Source organism: Vicugna pacos, chromosome 14 (genome assembly GCF_048564905.1).
Source record: "Vicugna pacos chromosome 14, VicPac4, whole genome shotgun sequence".
NCBI classification, from domain to species: Eukaryota; Metazoa; Chordata; class Mammalia; order Artiodactyla; family Camelidae; genus Vicugna; species Vicugna pacos.
The window spans coordinates 15321119-15339391 of NC_133000.1; the positions used below are offsets into that span (position 1 = coordinate 15321119).

Consider the following 18273-nt stretch of genomic DNA (forward strand, 5'->3'; position numbering starts at 1 on the left):
GTTAGACCCATTTTCACATTACGAAAAAAGCAACTCAGAATGCTTGTCATAAGTTCATATGAAGTGAATTCCAATATATAAGTGAAAGAGGAATTTGCAGTACTCTGTGTATAGTGTGCTTTCATTTATGCTAAAAGCAAAGGGTGTAAGCTGCCACTTAAAGTGTACATGCACGGAATCCTCTGGAAGGGTATCTGGGAAACAGTAACAGTGGTTACTCCAAGGAAAGGCCCTGGGAAGGGAGATGGACAGCTACATCTTTGGGTATGAAGGAATCACATTATTTTATCAGTGTAATTTTAAATTCCCATATGGTGAAACAAAATACTAATATATAATCACCTATATTTTTATAAGCTTATTACCTACTGTGTTATATAGGAAATAAATTTAATCTAACTTAATTTTTATTAAAATTTTAAAAACTATTAAAATACATATACCACAGAATTTATGATGGTTAATTTTTAATGTGCAGTTCAGTAGTGTTAAGTATATTCATATTGTTGTGCATCCAATCTGGAGAATTTTTTTATCTTGCAAAACTGGAACTGTTATCTTTATACTTATTAAACAACAACTCCATTTCCCAAGCCCTCCAGCCCCTGGCAACCACCATTCTGCTTTCTGTTTCTGAGTCTGACCATCCAAAAGAAGATCAAAGAGCGTATTAGAAATAGTGTAGCTAATTTGCAAACTGAAATACTAGAACTTGTACATCCAGTAAATCATGACACATTCAAAATTTCTATTTCAGAAAACCATTTACTTATTCTTATGCTTCTGCTATTATTTAATATATTTTGAAATCAGTATCAGTGTCTATAGCATGTTCATTTTTCAGTAATGGCAAATCTTTATCCTGCAAGAGCAGATCAAAGTGTTAGAAACAGCAAAAAGCTATTTGACATCCCGGTTAGTGGATAAAGTGAGTGATGAAGGAAGTTAGAACTGTTTTGGGTTTTGGTGATAATAATTATAATGATAATAAAAATAAATTTCAAAATGACTAAAACAGAGTGATTTTCTTTAGTGTCTCCAAATTGACTCTGGAGGCCATTTTAGAAGAGGAATTCCAACAATACTTTAAGCTGATGTTGTAATAGCATCATTGAAAAAAATAGGTTTTCAAATTAATTATAAAACAGATAAGACTCATTTAAATGTATATATGCAAATTCATTTCTTTAAAGGCATTTTAGCAATTTATTTGTTCTAGTTACATAATTCCAAATTTACATATTCTTTCTTTCAGGATATAAATGTAAATTTTTACTTAATTATAATCCTTGTGTGACATTTTATTTTTATACATTATTTTAAATACATATTTCAATAACATTGACATAGTTCATATACGAATATTAAAATATACCTTATGTGCATGCTTTGAAAGTTGCCTCTGACCTAGATGATAAATAGTCCTTTGTAACAGCTCTCCAGCAGTGGAGAAAGGTGAAAGCAGTTGTTTTTTGTGCCCAAAGCTACATATTATATGTAGACAAGGAATTTACTGGTCCTGTTCTGAGAAGTTTCCTTAAATCTATTAAAAGGTATTTAGATCACACGGTGGCAGAACAACAGTTGTACAGTGGCTACAGATGACCCCCAAGAGTAAATCTAGAGCACATGTAGGAGGGGCGTTGGTGCATCAAATAAGAAGAATGACATTTAACACTGAGGATGGTACCATTTCTTTCTGGCAAATATCTGTCCCTAAACAACTAAGGAGACGTTTTCTATTAATAGATACTGTGTCCCATTTTTCCCCCTTTTCTATCAGATGACTCTGCTGTCATGGAAACTAATTCCTTTTTTAAAAAGCCGTAAATAAGACTTCACAAATAACTGTAAACATAGAACAACTCTAATGGAGGGGAGAAGCAAATGCAAATAAGTATTTTTGAAAATTTCCCGAAAGATTTTTTTCAGCGTTTAATAGGATTAACTATACTTGATGATAATGTCTCTCATGTTTGGCCCAATTCAATTTTCAGCACAATATTGAATCACAAAAATAATAATGTTTTGATTTGTATTTGAGCGTATTTTCCATTGAACTTAAGTCCTTGAAAATCTAAATAACCATAAGAAGTTTCTTAGTAAGCTGATATTGAAAATGCCAGTTTTCTACACTTTACCAAAATGCTATGATTAATGTAATGACCATAAGTCACTTGTTTTGTTTTTTTTAAGTAGCTGGTTTCAAGGAGATTTGTTTGGTTGGTTGGTTTTATTTCAGTTTTGGCTTTTGTTTTTAACCTCTTAGACTTAACCTTTTTGTTTTGAGCTGCATGTTGACTGTTGCCCAGTTTAATCATTAATATTTTAACATTGTTGGTTTTTTTGTCATGGTATTGTCTACAAATTGTCCCTTCCCTAAAAGGATTCCTTACAAGCACAGTTTCTTTCCTCCCTCCAAGAATTGACATAAGTGGTTTGAATTCCATCTCTCTCTGCACCTGATGAGCTGTATGTCCTTGAGCAAGTTGGTTAACATTTGAGTTTCATTTTCTTCACCTGTGAGGTGAGGAAAATCATCCCCATTTTTGAAGAGTTGTGAAGATTAGAAATAACATATGTAAGGTGCTCCATACACTGTCCAGCACGTGGTAAACCCTCAGCAAACGCAGCTGCTGCTGGCTGATGGAGTGTCATGTCCCTGCCACTGAGTGTGTCTCTGTCAGTTTATACCCCGAGTTCTCCCAGGCTGTTAGAATTCACTAGAATATCAATATCAGATTTTTTTTAGTATAATACTTAGACTGTTAGAACCTAGGTCTATCAAAACAAAATTGTTTGGAGGTGGGATGAAAGAGTACACTATTTCAAATAATTTTTTAAAATTTTTAAATGCTTTAAAATTTGAACGTTATTTTTCTTTGCAATTTTCTGCTTTTTCTTTTTTAGGTGGAATCCTAGATAGTTTTTCCCCACTCAGTTATTTGATCTATAATAATGCAACAACTGTGTTTGTCTATGGTTGTGTGTATATATGCATGCGTGTTATGTGTATATATATATGTATAATCCCTCCAGTTTTGTGCATACATTTATTTTGTATATAAATTTGAGGGTATATCCATGTGTATGTAATGTATACACACTCAAGTGTAAGAGTGTGTGCACAAATCACTTACTGGCTGTATCATCATACACATGTGCTGGAGGAATTCTACCCTACCATGTTGTATTTTCTATTACTGGATTTTAGTTATTTTTCCCCTTAGGATTGGAAGGAGCTGCTACTAACAGAACTCCCTCCTTATTCCTCTTTCTTTGCTGTACCACTAATGTACAGTGCAAGGAAAGTCTTTCCAGGCAGCACTCATCTGCAACGTGCTCTTTCCATTGCTGCCATCGCTGCAGGTGCAGGGCCTGAGGCCATGGGAGGCTGCAGTCCTCGCACTCAAGGCTGACGACTGTCCTAACAGTGCAGAACTCCACGGGTGCAGCAATCCAGTGTCTGCCGCAGCCCATGGAGAGAGCCTCTTTCTAACCTGGGTCAGCTCAGAAAATCACTGATACTGCTCAGGAGATTGGGGAAGAGAATATCTGAAAACTAGGCATCTTAAATATCCACTTAAAAAAGATTAGGGACCTCCAAGGATGCTGTGGAACTACCTTACTCTCTCAGGGATCCCCTGATATAGGAACTAGTTTGAATTTTGACCTAGGACAGACCAAAAATGAATTCATTAGAGGGTTTTTCTGTTTTAAAATTCCAGTTCCGGGACAGTACTTGATGTTCTAGTAGGGAAAAAAGTACCATGTTTCCATTGAGAGACTCACTGGTCAATCAAGTTGTAATAATAAGTAATAGGAAATGAAATGAATAGCCAGTCCCATTATTTGTGAACTTGAAAATTGCAATGCAAAATGCTTTAAATATTTAAATTTTTATTGAAAGGGAAGTTAAGTGGATTTTACCATTGCTGCCTTCTTTTTCTCTGTGAGGTAATGTTCTGTGTCTTCTATATATGCTTTTAGGAAGGTTTAATTAAATATGTATTAAAGTATAAGAATTTATTTTGGAAAACTTTAACATTCTTGTTAGGTTTTTAATTAAATTCTGCATGGTACCTGGAACAGGGTATTTAGCCTTTAAGCATATAAAAAGGATTAGCTGAGGCTTGCTTTCTTTCAACGTCAAGGTGAATTAAGGATATAATTGAGTTGTGAGTTGAGAGGCCAATGTTCCTTTATGCTTTTTTTGTTCAGTTTTCTGAGAGTTATGTCTGTAATTAGATCAGGCTACTTGTATTCAACTTTGAAAGGGCACATTGTGCTACTTAGTAACTGCACGACACTTCATAGCCCATCAACCCAAGAGCAGGACAGTGCTGAGATGGCACAGTTTAATGTCATCTTGTGCTTCCCAGCATCCTAGGCACATCTCTTTTAAAGGCGATTAAGGAAAAAAACTAAAGGTTAATCATTGAAAATCTGTTAACTTGTGAGATATGGTTTTAGACCATTCCTTTTTAAAAAGTGGTTATTAATGACATTTTTAAAACAGCATCATAAACTTTATTTGAATATTTATTATCTCATATACACAATATAGAATTATGGCTTGAAGAAATATACTATAAACTTGTCTCTTAGGTGACATTTGTTTCACTAGTTAAATTATTTCTATAATATAACGATATGAATTGAAAGCACTCGGTTGTTTTAACATGAAACAAATTGTTATTTTACACGTTAAACTAAAAATGGAAATAATTTTGTGATGTAAATGCAAATATTCTTTTGAAATGTTCATGTTTCAAATTGATGAACTTATAAAATCTCAGAAGGAAAAAAAGATTTGTAAAGTTTATTAGCTACAGTAATGTTTATTCACTTGACTGTTCTTTTTCTAGGATTTACTAACCAGACATAAAGTTTTGGTAGCAGACTTCTTAGAACAAAATTATGACACTGTGAGTACAAGTCATTTTTAAGTCTTCATCTCATTCTTTCTTGCTTCCTCTCCCTCCCTCTTAGATCTATGAGCACTTAATCCTGTTTATGAAACACAATTGAAACCAACCATAGGCTCAGTTTTTTTATTACCTGGAAACCAGGTCATCAGGAAACTTTAAGGAAGACAGAGGATGGCAGGAGATGAAGGCTTTCTTGTTTTCACATCTCTTCCTGCTATTGTGCTCTGGTGCTCCAGGAAGCAACTAGCACCTGCTCACTCCGATCCTGACTTAAGAGCATCCATGTTGCCCTTGAGAGGCCATAGGTAACCCCAAATGGAAGCTCACCCCACCCTTACTAAAGTGAATTATTTTACATGGTCACTAAGTAGTTTTATTTACTAATAGGAATATCAAAATACATATCTGTCTTCCAGCTCCCTTCTCTAAGGGTGACTCCAACTCATCCTTTTGATACTCAGCCATAACTGTTACTGAACCAAACGTGGGTCCACTCGCGCAACATGCAGCAAAGCCAATCTACTGACACCGATTGTGGTGAAGGAAACTTCAGTTTATTGCAGGGCTCAGCAAGGAGTGTGGGGCAGCTAATGCTCAAAAGGCCCGAATCCCCAGTGGTTTTCAGGGAAGGATTTTTAAAGGCGACATTAAAGATAAGGGTTGTGGGGGTGCCTGATCAGCTTGTGGACTCCTGATTGGTTGGTGGATGTGACAGGGTGGTATTTCAGGGGTTAACATCATCCACCTTTTGGTTCCAGCCAGTCTGCGGTCTGTGTGCTTCTGCTTGTCAGTGTGCAGTTAACTCCTCCCACCTGGTGGGGGTTTTAGTGTCTGCAGAACAACTCAAGGGTATGGCTCAGGATATTACCTCTAGACCTTCAGGAGGAACTAAAGGTCCTTGACGTTGTTTTATGGTTAAACTATTACTTTGTCTTGCTTGACTGTTTTCCTTTGCTTCTGCTTTTTCTCACTTCTCTGATTAAATTTGCTCTTTGAAACTTGGGGGAAGCCTAAGAAGCTAAAGCTTTTCTACAAACAAGAGGTGGGGGACTCGGGGGGGTGTGTCCCTGGGAAGGCCCCTCAGGGTCCTGCTGGGGTTCACAGTGTGACTCTTCTGGGAAGCTTTCCCTAGTCCCCCACCCCTGAACACACACGCATACACGCACACACGCACACTAACTCACTCTCTTTCTCTCTCTCTCTCCCCGCTCCCTCACTCTCTTCTCTCCCACACATTTTTCACATTGTATTATTATCTTCCTGACTGGTTCTTAAGCTCCTTGAGGGGCAGGAACCTTATCTAGCACAGGGGTTCAGAATACAGTACAGATTTTAGTGTCTACTTGCTTCGCTTCAGGGTCCTGCCCTGCCTCCTACCAATTATGTGACCCTGGACAAGTTACTGCACTTACCGAAAAATGACAATATTGATAATACCAATTTCATAGGGTTGTTGTAGGAATTTGACAAGATTTAAAGTTTTTAGGATAGTACCATGGTAAGCACTCAGTATTAATTTTTATCATTATTACTTGTATCCCTGCTTAATTCAGTGCCACACATTTGGTGGTGTTCAAAGAACACTGAATGAACAGATCCATCCAAGAGCTGCTGTGCTTTAGCTAAATGTATAAAGTAGAAACATAAAGTAGAAACAGCATAAAGCAGAAAACAGCACAAACCTCGAAGCCAAACTTTGTAACGTTTGTTCCAGTATTAGTGTAGCTGCTCTAGACCAGTGCTGTCCAGTGGAAATACAATGCAAGCCACTACATACTTCAACATTTTCTAGTTAGCCACACACAAAGATAAAAGGAAACAGATGACTCTGGGAAGACAGGGCAGACCCTGCCTAGCAGTGTCCTGTGTCTTCACACATCCAAATCACAGAAATTAAACTGTGGCGTTTTTATTCATAAATTGTTTGCTGATCTTCTTTTGATTTGAGATTAAGAATTATCAATATAATTGTAAAATCAAGTGATTTTCATATCCTGAAGTTATCAAGAAAATACCCATGAGATCACCTGAATACCTTGATCAAAGTATAGAACATGAAGGGAGAAAAAATGTATTGCCAGAGGTATCCAAAAGCATCAAGACTAAAAGAAAATCACATATTTTTGAATTTAGGAAATGAACTGTTATTATAGTTTGGTTGTTCAGTAATATTGATGCTGGATGGATCGATAAAGACTCATTAGATGCTATATTTATAATAAATGAAAATAAAGAAGGCTAAGATAGCTTATGACAAAACCTGCAGTAGAAACTTCTGGCCTTTTCTATAGAAGGAGTGAGATAAATGTGTTGTGCCAATTGCATTCAAGGGTAATCAGCAGCAGTTGGAGAGACCGTAACCTCACTGTCTTTAGCCCTTGTTTACCTGAATGTGTCTTGTGCCTGTAGCCCCTCTGTGTGTGTGTGGTGGCTTCACGGATGCTGGGCCCCCGTCGCTGACCTGATCGCTGACCTGAGAATTCTGAAGCAAGCGCGCAAGCTCTTAGAGCAGTGAAATCACTGCTGGGTTTACACGCTAATACTTACTTTCTTTTCATTAGATCTTTGAAGACTATGAGAAGTTGCTTCAGTCTGAGAATTATGTGACTAAGAGACAATCATTAAAGGTAACATCAGGTTTCTTTTAGAGTTTCCAGACGTTGATATCTTGTTGGTGAACGATTGGTGTATAGTGGACAATACAGAAAAATTACTTCTTTTTTTTGTAATTCAAGAAGTACGTTTTATGTTATGACTGTACTTTGTAGCAAAACAATGTAAGTGCCCTGCCTCAAGCAATTTTTGAAAGTAGCACAGGAGAAGTGCAGGATGGGCGGGGGGCGTGTGCGTATGTAACTGGACGGCATTTGCAACGCCTTCTAACGCCTGTGGAAACGCCACTCCTCCTCATCAGACAGGGTCAGGGCAGAGCAGGGCCACGTCTGTCTGTGAGTGGCCTTCCCTCCCTTGACGAAAAGATGCCTGGAAGCAGCCATTTGGCCAAGAGCAGGTGGGACCATATCCTGTTCCCTTGTTCATACTTGTAAAATGGTTAGAGCAGAGCCTAGCACGTGGTAAGACCTAGATATGTTTGCTAAATAAAACTGAAGTAGATTTCATTAATAAATATGCCTCATCATTGTTCCCAGGGCTCAGTCTGTGGAAGGTGTTTGTGTATTCTAAATAAATACCTGCGACTAGAGTATGCGTTAGACTTTTTCCTACCAGGATGCGTTTGCATTTAAAAATAGAAGTCTGTTAATCCAGAGGATGTATGATTAGCACAACGTGGACTACAGATTTGGTGGGTGGCGGAGGGGAGTGAGAAGGACTCACCGCTGTGTGCTGCTGCCTGGCCCCCCGCCATCCACCCTGTCTCCTCTTCACCTGGTTCTCCACCTGGAGACCTCAGCGCCATCGCCAGTGACAGGGGCAAAGGGCGTGTGACTTTGTACAGTATCTGGTATAGAAATTCTCCTTTGAACTCTCCCTTTTCAAACTGATTGTTTCCTGCTTATTTACAGATCCCCCAGCCCCCACATAAGGCCTCTTTCTTGTTCTTTATTAATCCAGCCAGACCCACCACATGGGCTGCTATTCCTGCTGGAATCCTTTACAGTTGACTGTCACAAATGTTCGATTTTCAATATGGTAAAGCTGAGCACTGGTTGCACAGTGAAAACACCAGTAAAAGACACACCAAGCTTATTAAGAATGCAGTAAGTGTTAAAGTTGTTACTGAAGAGTTGGCCTTTTAAATGCTAGGTTATAGGCAGAGAGATTGCTAAGATGGTCTTGTATCATTCTGTTCAAGGAAAGAGCTCCTTAAATATCATTTGCTCTTTTCTTCAATAGAAAAGCATTGCTTTGGAGAGCTCTGCTGTGCGCTGTTGGGTTTTCAGTTTGGGAATTAGATCCGTGGTAGCAGAACTATGTTTATATCTCCGGATTTTGTGATATTTTGCATGTAGGTGTTTCATAATTTTAGAAAACAAGAGGTTAGATTTATTGTAACAGTGTATTTACTTACAGTACTCTGTTAAGTAATGGACTTTTTGTAAACTAGGCTATTTTTCTGATTCCAAAGTAGTTGCTACCTGTTGCCTTTTGTTAATCATATTCTAAATTTTTCTGAACTGTCTTGGGGTGCTTAGACTCCTGGTGTCAATAAAAAATAATTAACAGAGAAATTCCTTTTCCTTCATGTGACACAGCTTAGGAATTTATTTATCTTCCTCAGAGGCCTGGCATTTAATTACTAGCGACAAAGATTATAATTCAAAAGAAGCTTGGTGGAATTTTTGGTTTTGGGGGGGCTCTGGTCAACTTCATTAAAACACAAAGGTTTTTTAAAAAAAGTCTTATTATTTCTACTTGCTATGCATGGTTTTAGTGTATACTATGAGGCCTATGAAATGAAATTTAAAGAAGTAAAAATATGATTTTTTCCATTTACTTATTAGTACAGTATTACTATGCTTTGTATTATTATGAAATGCAGCATTTTGTCAGCACTAATAGATTAACATTTAATGGCTAAAAGATTCAGTGAAGTTGGCCAAATAATTTAACACAATCGTTTCAGAAAACTAGTGAAACTACACTAGCAGAGGATAGACTGATAGAATTTATACGTAAGCATGCCCACGTAATAAACACTGAAGTGACAATCCGAATTTAACTCATAAATGTCACTTCAACAATGTTTATTGAATGTGTCTTTGTATGTACAAATTTTAAGGGTAAATTTTTTAATGAAATTTGTCTGTTACCCAAAGACCTTTTGATGTGTATATGATATATATTTTAAATAAATATTTACATAGAATCTCTATATAGGAACCATGTATGTGTGTATGTGTGTGTGTGTGTGTGTGTGTGTATCTTAAGAAGGCTTTTTGTCATCTTTACAAACCAGAATTTTTTTTGAGCATCTAAGAGCCATCCCCCTAGAATGTAAACATCTGGGAGGCGAGCGCTCCCACTTCTCTGTCCAGGAGAATTTAACCTTGGTACTTCTCTCTAGGCTATGACCCCTTGCTTGTCAGACTGATAAAAGAAGTTTTATTATTCTCTTCATTAGCTGGGTAAAAGCAATTAGCGAAAACAAATGGCTGCCTCGATGGCCAGGTGAGTTTAGGGTGAACCATGAAAGGGTGCACAGCAGATGGCATTGACAGGTTATCTTTCATCGTGAGAGTATGTCTGGGTGCTGGATTGTAGCTGCTTCGCTGTACAAATAAGTTGTAATTTTATCTGTCTCTGTAGTGCCTTTTTCATAGATTGCCTACAGCGTTGTGCTCTGGATATGCCGTTCAGTAATGAAACCGCTTTCTTTCTTTTCTACACCTTGTGGAGAGGATTCTGTGTTGGTGGGACTGTATTTCCCCAACAATATTCACATACATCACACAGTTAGGCTGTGAAGGGAACAGACACGAGCAGGATTTGACACGTGCCCTCATGGTGCTTACATTCTAGGTAAGCTCACAAGTAACCGTACCGCAGGGCAGAGTGAGTACCACTAGGGACCGACAAAGAGCACAGGAGCAAGAGAGGAGACTCAGCTCAGCCCACAGAAACAGAAGGTAGGACGGTGGAGCAAGGGAAAGAAAGGAGCTAAGGAAGATTTCAACTCTGCTCTGGGGACTAGCAGGTGACGACTCCCTAACAAGGGGGCAAGGGAACTGGTTGCAGGGATGTTGAGTGTGACAGGCCAGCTGCGTGTTCAGCTGGGGCTGCCTGGGGCACTTAGAACCACGGGTATGGCGTGTAGGGAAGAAACTGAGATGGAAATGTAGACTGGGAAGCATCTTCCTGGATGCTGTAGTTGAAGCCACAGGCATGGTTGAGACTATTGGGAGATAAAAGATAAGAGGCTCAAGTGTACAACCCCTGCACGTGTCGTGCAGAAGGGGAAGGCGAGTCAGTCACAGGCAGCAAAGGAACGAGGTGCAAGAGGTTAAGAAACAAGAAGAATGCAGTGGCCCTGAAAGCAAGAACACAGGAAGTCTCCAGCAGCTTACTCAGGTAGCTTTAGACGCTGAGGAGAGAGTAAGAAAGGTGAAGACTAACAATTACACGATTGCTGTTCCATGTGTATGAGACGAACTGGTGACTGACTAACATACATCACTGGTCGTCATTTTTTTACGTTTAGCGAGCATTATTTTTGTGCACTAAAATAACTTTAAAGTGTGTACCTCTTCTTTGTTAAATAGATAAAAGAGGCATCACAGGCAAGTAGGTTGTTTACTGACAGCCAGACACACACACACACACACACACTCACACTCACAAACACACCTCTACATACTCAGCTCTGGAGTTGTGTTGCTGGAGTCTGTCGTGGTAGACAGCTGGCCCTCAGTTTCATGTGTGCTTTCTCCTCCCTTCCAGGAGTTCTGTAACCATCTGTACAATGTATTATTATCCCAAGGCACCCAGAAGAAGTCCAGTAAACAGGAGAATTGGAAAATAAGTATATCACATGTAAAATTATGTTAAGGGCACATTTCAGCTTCCTGGTTGCTGAAGCTTTGGGAGTTGCTACCACTACAGTGAGAATAAAAGTTTAGCTGGATGCTGCTAGAGGGCCTTCAGATCTCACTTTGGATATTTTTATTTTGTTTTGAAATGTCTCAGTCTGTTTGGGCTGCTGTAACAAAAATACCATGGATGGGGTGCCTTAAACAACAAACATGTATTTCTCACAGCTCTGGAGGCTGGGAAGTCTGAGATCAGGGTGCCAGCAGCAAGAGAGCTCTGTGGGGTCTCTTCTATGAGAGCACCAAACCCACTGATGAGGGTTAGAACCCATTATCCTAATCACCTTCCAAGGGCCCCAGCCCCCTAATACCATGGCACTGGGGATGGGGATTTCCACATATAGATTTAGGAGGACACAAACATTCAGTTCATCACATGGAGTAAGTAATGCTACATTTTAGAAATTATTAGTCACCAGAAAATGTTTTGCTTTACTTTTTAATAAAAACTTGCTGCACATATTAAATTTCATATGGATTCAGGGTCAATGATTTTTTTTTCTGGCTGTATATCAGGTTTTGTAATAAAATTTAGGGAGAAGGTTAGAGTCACTTAAACTATTTTTCCAGTAAGCTACTAGGAGTACATTTATTCAAGTAAGGGAGGTATAATTGTCGAGTCAGTTTTGTTACTCTTATCCTATCTCAACAACACCTAAGGAGCAATAACACACTACTGGAAGCTAAATAATTAAAGGGATGAAAATAGTAAATTCATTTCTAGCTAGCTCTTGATGAGAGCTGGAGAGAGAGCTGTTTTAAGCTGTAGCAATGACTGGCTTTAAAAAAAAGAAGATTCAGAAATCCATTAAGATTCACTTAAGGACTCTCGATTTTTTTTTTCATGTCAACATTCATAACTCACATTTCTATTTTGTTTTCCAGTGAGGAGTCAGGTATATTTTTGAATAAGATGACTCTCAGACAGATTCTACTTTGATTTTGTGTGTTTCGTAGCTGCTTGGTGAACTGATCCTGGACCGGCACAACTTCGCCGTCATGACAAAGTACATCAGCAGGCCGGAGAACCTCAAGCTGGTGATGAACCTCCTCCGGGACAAAAGCCCCAACATCCAGTTCGAAGCCTTCCACGTCTTTAAGGTAAAGTGCGAGCTGCAGCAGTAAGGCTGGCGTTTGTCTTCCGGTTCAAACGGCAGACTCCCTACTTTGTATCCTCCTTTATACTCAAGAGAAAATTAAATAAGCAGTCTTTCTGTTTTGCATGACTTAGATGAAATTTTAGAGTTATTTTAATGAATGCTTACTTGTTTCTAAAAGATTTGCCAACTATTCCATCTCTCTAAATATTTTCATTCTTTTTCACTGAGAAAATAGGTACTGTTTCCCCCAAAGTTACTAAAATAATCAGGGATGGAACCAAACCCCGAGTGTCAGAATTTGAATACTTTGTTCTGCCTTAAGTGTTTCTTTGAACTTTAAATGAAACCTGAAGAAACACTGAGCACTAATACTTACTTTTATTACTTGTTTAGATATATTTTTAATGCATTTTGAAAGAAAACTAGTCCTATAACATCTGCTTTTTCTTTCTAATCTTTTTTTGTTGATATAAGAGTAATAAAGTCACTTCCTAGAAACTTTAGACAATAGATTTGTTTAAGAGTAGGGTAGGTGGGAGAAATCTAATCTACAATCTCATACCACTAACTTAACTACTGTAAAGATGTCACTAAATTTTATTTTCCTATGTATACATTTGAAGGTTTTCTCTGCAGCTGTATTCACAGTGTCCACAAAACCGATACCCCAGTTTTATCACTTAACGCTTGCTATATACCGCGAATACTAATTCATTACTGTTACCGTTTTTTAAAAGAGCCAGTAGTTTTATTGGCATCATAGTTTATCATTGGGTGTGTTTACTGTAGTTTACTTAAATATCCCTGTGTCATTTATATTTTGGTTATTTTCCATTTTTAGCTACAGTGAGTGTTTTATATATCCAGCTTGTTTTTTCCAGTTATTTCCTTAGGATAGTTCTCTAGAGTAGAATTAAGGGTTCAGAGAGTTCCAGGCTTTTTTTTTTTTTGTCTTTGTAATGTATATTCAATGCTTGAATTTCTAAGTCTATAAATAGGAGACACCGCAGTTTATAAAGTAATTGTTGCTTTGAGAGGTAAAAAAATTTTAATCCATCTTTCAGCCACCAGATCTTTGTTGCCCAAAAAACCACTAGAGCAATTCAAATCCCAAATTCATTTATAAATTCCATTTAATTATATTCAAAATCCTAACAGGACTTTCCCTGGAACTTGACAAGCTGATTATAAAATTTGTGTGGTAGAGCGATGGCCGAGGGTTATCTATGGCAATTTTGAAGGAAAACAAGGCAGGGAAATCCACCCTGCCAGATAGGAAGACTTGCTATGGATTTATACTCAATGGAGACAGTACTGTATTGGCACAGAGATCGACAGTCCACTAGGTCTGTATACAGAGTGCAAATGTTCATTTAAAATTTTTATTATTTTATATTTTATTAAAATTTATTATTTAAAATAAAGTTCTATTTATCCCTAAAAGACAAGAAAAAAAAAATAGAACACCAAACCAGAGTAAAGGGCCCAGAAGTAAGCCTATGCAAATATGAACTTGATATTTGGCAGTAGAGGGGTTGCAAATCGGTGAAGAAAGGGGTACAGTTAATAAATGCTTCTACAGTAAAGGATTATCCATATAGAAAACTGTACCCTCTACTATATTCAGAAATAAATACTCGGTAAAGATCTACAACCTGAAAAGCAAAAAATTTTTTTTTGACTTTTAAGAGAAAATCAGAGACTGTTTTTATGATGTTGGGGAGGGAAGAATTTCTTTAAAAATAACTTTAAATCATGAAACATAACAGAAAATATTTAAGTCTGACTACATTAAAATTTAAAACTTCTGTTCAAAAAGACATTATAAAGTGCAAAAACAGGACAGAATGTTACACATATAATTGACAAATCATTTGGAAAAAGACAAACAATTCAATAGAAAAATGGGTGAAGGAGACAGGTTGGTAACCTGTTAAGCCAATGAATAGGTGAAGATGCTTATTTTAGTAGTAATCATGGAAATGGCCATTGAAGTATCAATGAGATGTGACGCCTTCATATTGGCACAAATGTTTAAGTCTGATAACAGCAGATTTTGGTAAGATTGGAGGGCAGTGTGAGCACTTATACACTGTAAATTGGCCCAAGCACTCTGAAAAGCAATTTAGTAAAACAAAGTACTGAAAGTGTCAGTCCCGAAATCTCATTTCTCGGCAATTTCCTAGAGATAATCTTGCTCACGTGCATAAGAAATCATGTACCAAATGTTTATTGCAACATAAATAGGTATCTACAGGAGACTGGGAAAATAAATTATGATCTATTCATACAATAGCATATAGTGACGGGATAAAATTAATAGTTATATGGATCAGTGTAGCTAAATCTCACAAACATTGAGTGGGATAAGCAAATGTTAAAAGGATATTATTTATTTAAAGTTTAAAAACACACCAAAAAAACACTATGTATGGATTCATGCACATGTAGTTGTAGTCTAAAAACCTGCCTGGGAATGAGAAATACCAAATTCAGGGGCAAGGTGGGACAGAATGGTACCATGAAGAACTGTCTAATAACCTCTCACTATTCTGTAATGTTAGATTTTGACAGAGCTGATGGTGGGAACTTGAAGTCTGATACATTATTCCTGTGCCCTTCTCTGGGTTAGAATTATTTCATAAAGAACAAACACAATTGGATAAAACAAAAATAGGCCACTGTAGGATTGGAAAATGCCTGCACAGTATAAAATGACAGACCCTCTCAAGACCCTTCCGACTGAAGAAATTAGAGAGGCTGTGTGTCATGTCTGCAGCTCACACAGAATTTTAAGGTGTCGTCTTAGATGAGAACAAGCTCCATATAATTGTGTTCCCAAAGGCAGTGTTACACAAGTGTTCAGTGGGTGGCAGAACAGAAATAACTACTTCTACTTGCGTCCCCTGAGAAGATCAGAATTTGGGTCATCTCATCATTGGATGTAGGTGCATTTGAAAATAGCTGACCACTTGTTTACTTTTATGTGTATAAACTGGGCTTACCTGGACCCTAACTATGTTCCTTCCATTGAAGTGTGAACTGAATTGTTTACTTGCCAAAAATAATACTGTGCGATTTAGAAAAAGTAATGGTTAAGTCCTAGAGTTCCTTCACTGTTCATTATTAATAGTCTTTTTCTCCAAGCACCTTCCATAAAGTATGGAAAGTGTGGAACACATTACAAAAAAAAGTCTTGGCAAGATTTTTAGTGGCCAGTTTCCATTATTTCGCTGATAAGTTCAAAGATCTGAATGAAATGACATTTCATGTTTTTTCTGCTATTGACGGCCAGAATGGCAGGGTGGGAGGCACTGGATGGAAGTCAAGAGACCTGGGTCTTTATTGCGGCTGGGTTGCCACCAGTGACTTTGGGCAACTCTGTCTCGATTCTTATTCCTCACTTGCAGAATGAAAGAGTTAAAGTCAAAAGTCTAGTTCTACAATACTAGGCTCAAGAGACCTTTGCCCCTGTGATCCTGCCTCTTCCAGAGATACACCCCGTGTGAATTTAGGAATCAGCTATGAGCTGATCTCACTTTCCTTTCTGTGTTAACCCAACAGCTAAGGACCATGTTGCCGCTTCCCACCAAACCACATGGGGGTGGTCCTTGCCTTTCAGCTTATCTCTCAGAGCTGCCGGAACATGACCACGGCTAGGGCCAGAAACAGTCCCGTGTACCACTCCTCTGCCACCCAGATCCTAGCAGTTAGCCACAAGAGCCATTTCCATGAAAACACGAAGCGCCACCCTAGCTTGCTGCAAAATACAAAGGCTGGCTTGACAATTTATCTTTTAAAAGTATACAGAACAAGAAACATCTTAGCTGAGAGTAATGCATGTGGTTTTGCTTAAAGAATTCAGAATTACAAATTAATTTGGTAAAAGCCAACCAATGAATTACCCACTTCCTTAAGGACCCATTTTTTAGCAGGACAACGCCTCTAGTCATGATGTACCAAACCTAAGTCCATTGATAGAGAAAGCAATTGTCTAAGTGAATTTAGGCATTGGCTATGAGCTGATATAATAGTAATTTTTCTAAACATTTTAACAACACAGCGAAAAACTGTTTTATCAATGTGACGTTCCATCAGTTGCTTTTAAATAGTATAGAATGCCCAACTTTATCGTGTCCTTGTTTGAACCCATTATGCCCTTTCTACTTATTTAACAGAGGTAGAGGAGAAACGTAAAAATCTGTAATTAAGACCTCACTTCTCTTTTCTGCTATTAAAATACTTTAAAAGTTCATTAAAATAATCAACTCTATATTCATTTATAGAAAGATTTGCAAGTGAGCAGAGGGGATGGTGGTGAAGCACTCAGCCCTTCAGAGGAATGAGGAGCCCAGAATATTTAACCAGAGAGCTATATAGGAGTCTACTTTTATGGGTTTTATGGTCATGTCATCATACATGTAGCATCTAACTAGGAAGTGTGTCCATTGCAAAATATTGCACCAGTCCGTATTATTGTTTTGAAATATTATGTTCTGTTATTAAAGTTGTCCCTGTCATTTATAGTATAGCTGAATTATTAGCCCAGGATCACAGTTTCAACTAGGAGTGCACATAAGAATCATTGTGGAACTTTATAAAAATAGACTGCCAGAGCGCCACCCTATGTCTGCGTGGGGCCTGGGCAGTTCTAAATTTTAAAGCTCCACATACATAAGAAAACAAACATTGCCAACTTCCAGGAACAGAAGGTGAGAGTGGGGCGTCTCACCTTTGTCCTTTTTGATTTCGAGCCAGATGAATATATTATGTATGTTTAATATATTATATCTATTGAATATTATATTTTATATTTGATTAACATATTTCTGTATTATCTATTTAATTATATATAATTATGTTTTAGACAATATATATTTATAGTGACAAATTAAAATATAAAATTAAATAATTTAAGTATATTAAACATATTTCTGTATTAGATATAGAAAATGGACATGAATGGGGAATTACTGGTTTTCGTCAATAAGGAAGCAGAACCTGGGGGTTTCTGTATTTTACTAACACAAGTAGCAGATGACACCCCGGTGGGACCCGTGGTTTCCCTGGCCTGCAGCCCTAGTCCTAGGTATTGGTTTCTCACATTTCAGGTGTTTGTGGCCAGTCCTCATAAAACGCAGCCTATTGTGGAGATTCTACTAAAAAATCAACCCAAACTCATTGAGTTTCTGAGCAGCTTCCAGAAAGAAAGGACGGACGATGAGCAGTTCACCGACGAGAAGAACTACTTGATTAAACAGATTCGTGACTTGAAGAAAACAGCCCCTTGAAGCCCCACCTGGTTTCCTGCCACAGCCACTGTCTCATTTGTTCAGTTTGTACCGAAAGTGTCATTTCAAAAAGTGTTCATTCTTGGGAAGGCTTTGGAGGTGACTTTTTTCTCAATTCATTGTTCAGGGTAGTTGGAATATAAATCTTTGAATGAAAAAAAATTAACTTAGAATAATACATTCATTTTAATCAAGTCTGTGATTCTTTATGTGAAAGTCAGAGCCATCGTATCAGACATTGATAAAAGCAGTTGCAACTCTTTCTTGATGAAAGGCATCAAGGCTGTGGGCTTGCAGACCTGAGCCCTCAGTCACCACGAGCCACCAAGTAGGAGCCCAAAGGATGGGCGTCACTGAGTCCTCAAAGAGGACTAAATTCTCAGAGGAGAACTGGGCATGGGGG

The 18273-nt window shown here is 37.9% G+C and overlaps 1 protein-coding gene across 7 annotated transcripts in view; it reads left to right on the top strand.

Moving 5' to 3' along the window:
• The window catches only part of CAB39L (calcium binding protein 39 like), a 77759-nt gene extending 59695 nt beyond the window's left edge, over nucleotides 1–18064 (top strand). For all 7 annotated transcript variants that reach the window (XM_072976259.1, XM_072976260.1, XM_072976262.1 and 4 more), the window contains 4 exons: nucleotides 4869–4928; nucleotides 7493–7558; nucleotides 12437–12580; nucleotides 17691–18064. In XM_072976259.1, the coding sequence (XP_072832360.1) occupies nucleotides 4869–4928; nucleotides 7493–7558; nucleotides 12437–12580; nucleotides 17691–17870 (450 nt within the window). In that variant the 3' untranslated portion in view covers nucleotides 17871–18064. The remainder of the gene's footprint in view (nucleotides 1–4868; nucleotides 4929–7492; nucleotides 7559–12436; nucleotides 12581–17690) is intronic.
• The last annotated feature ends 209 nt before the right edge of the window (nucleotides 18065–18273 follow it).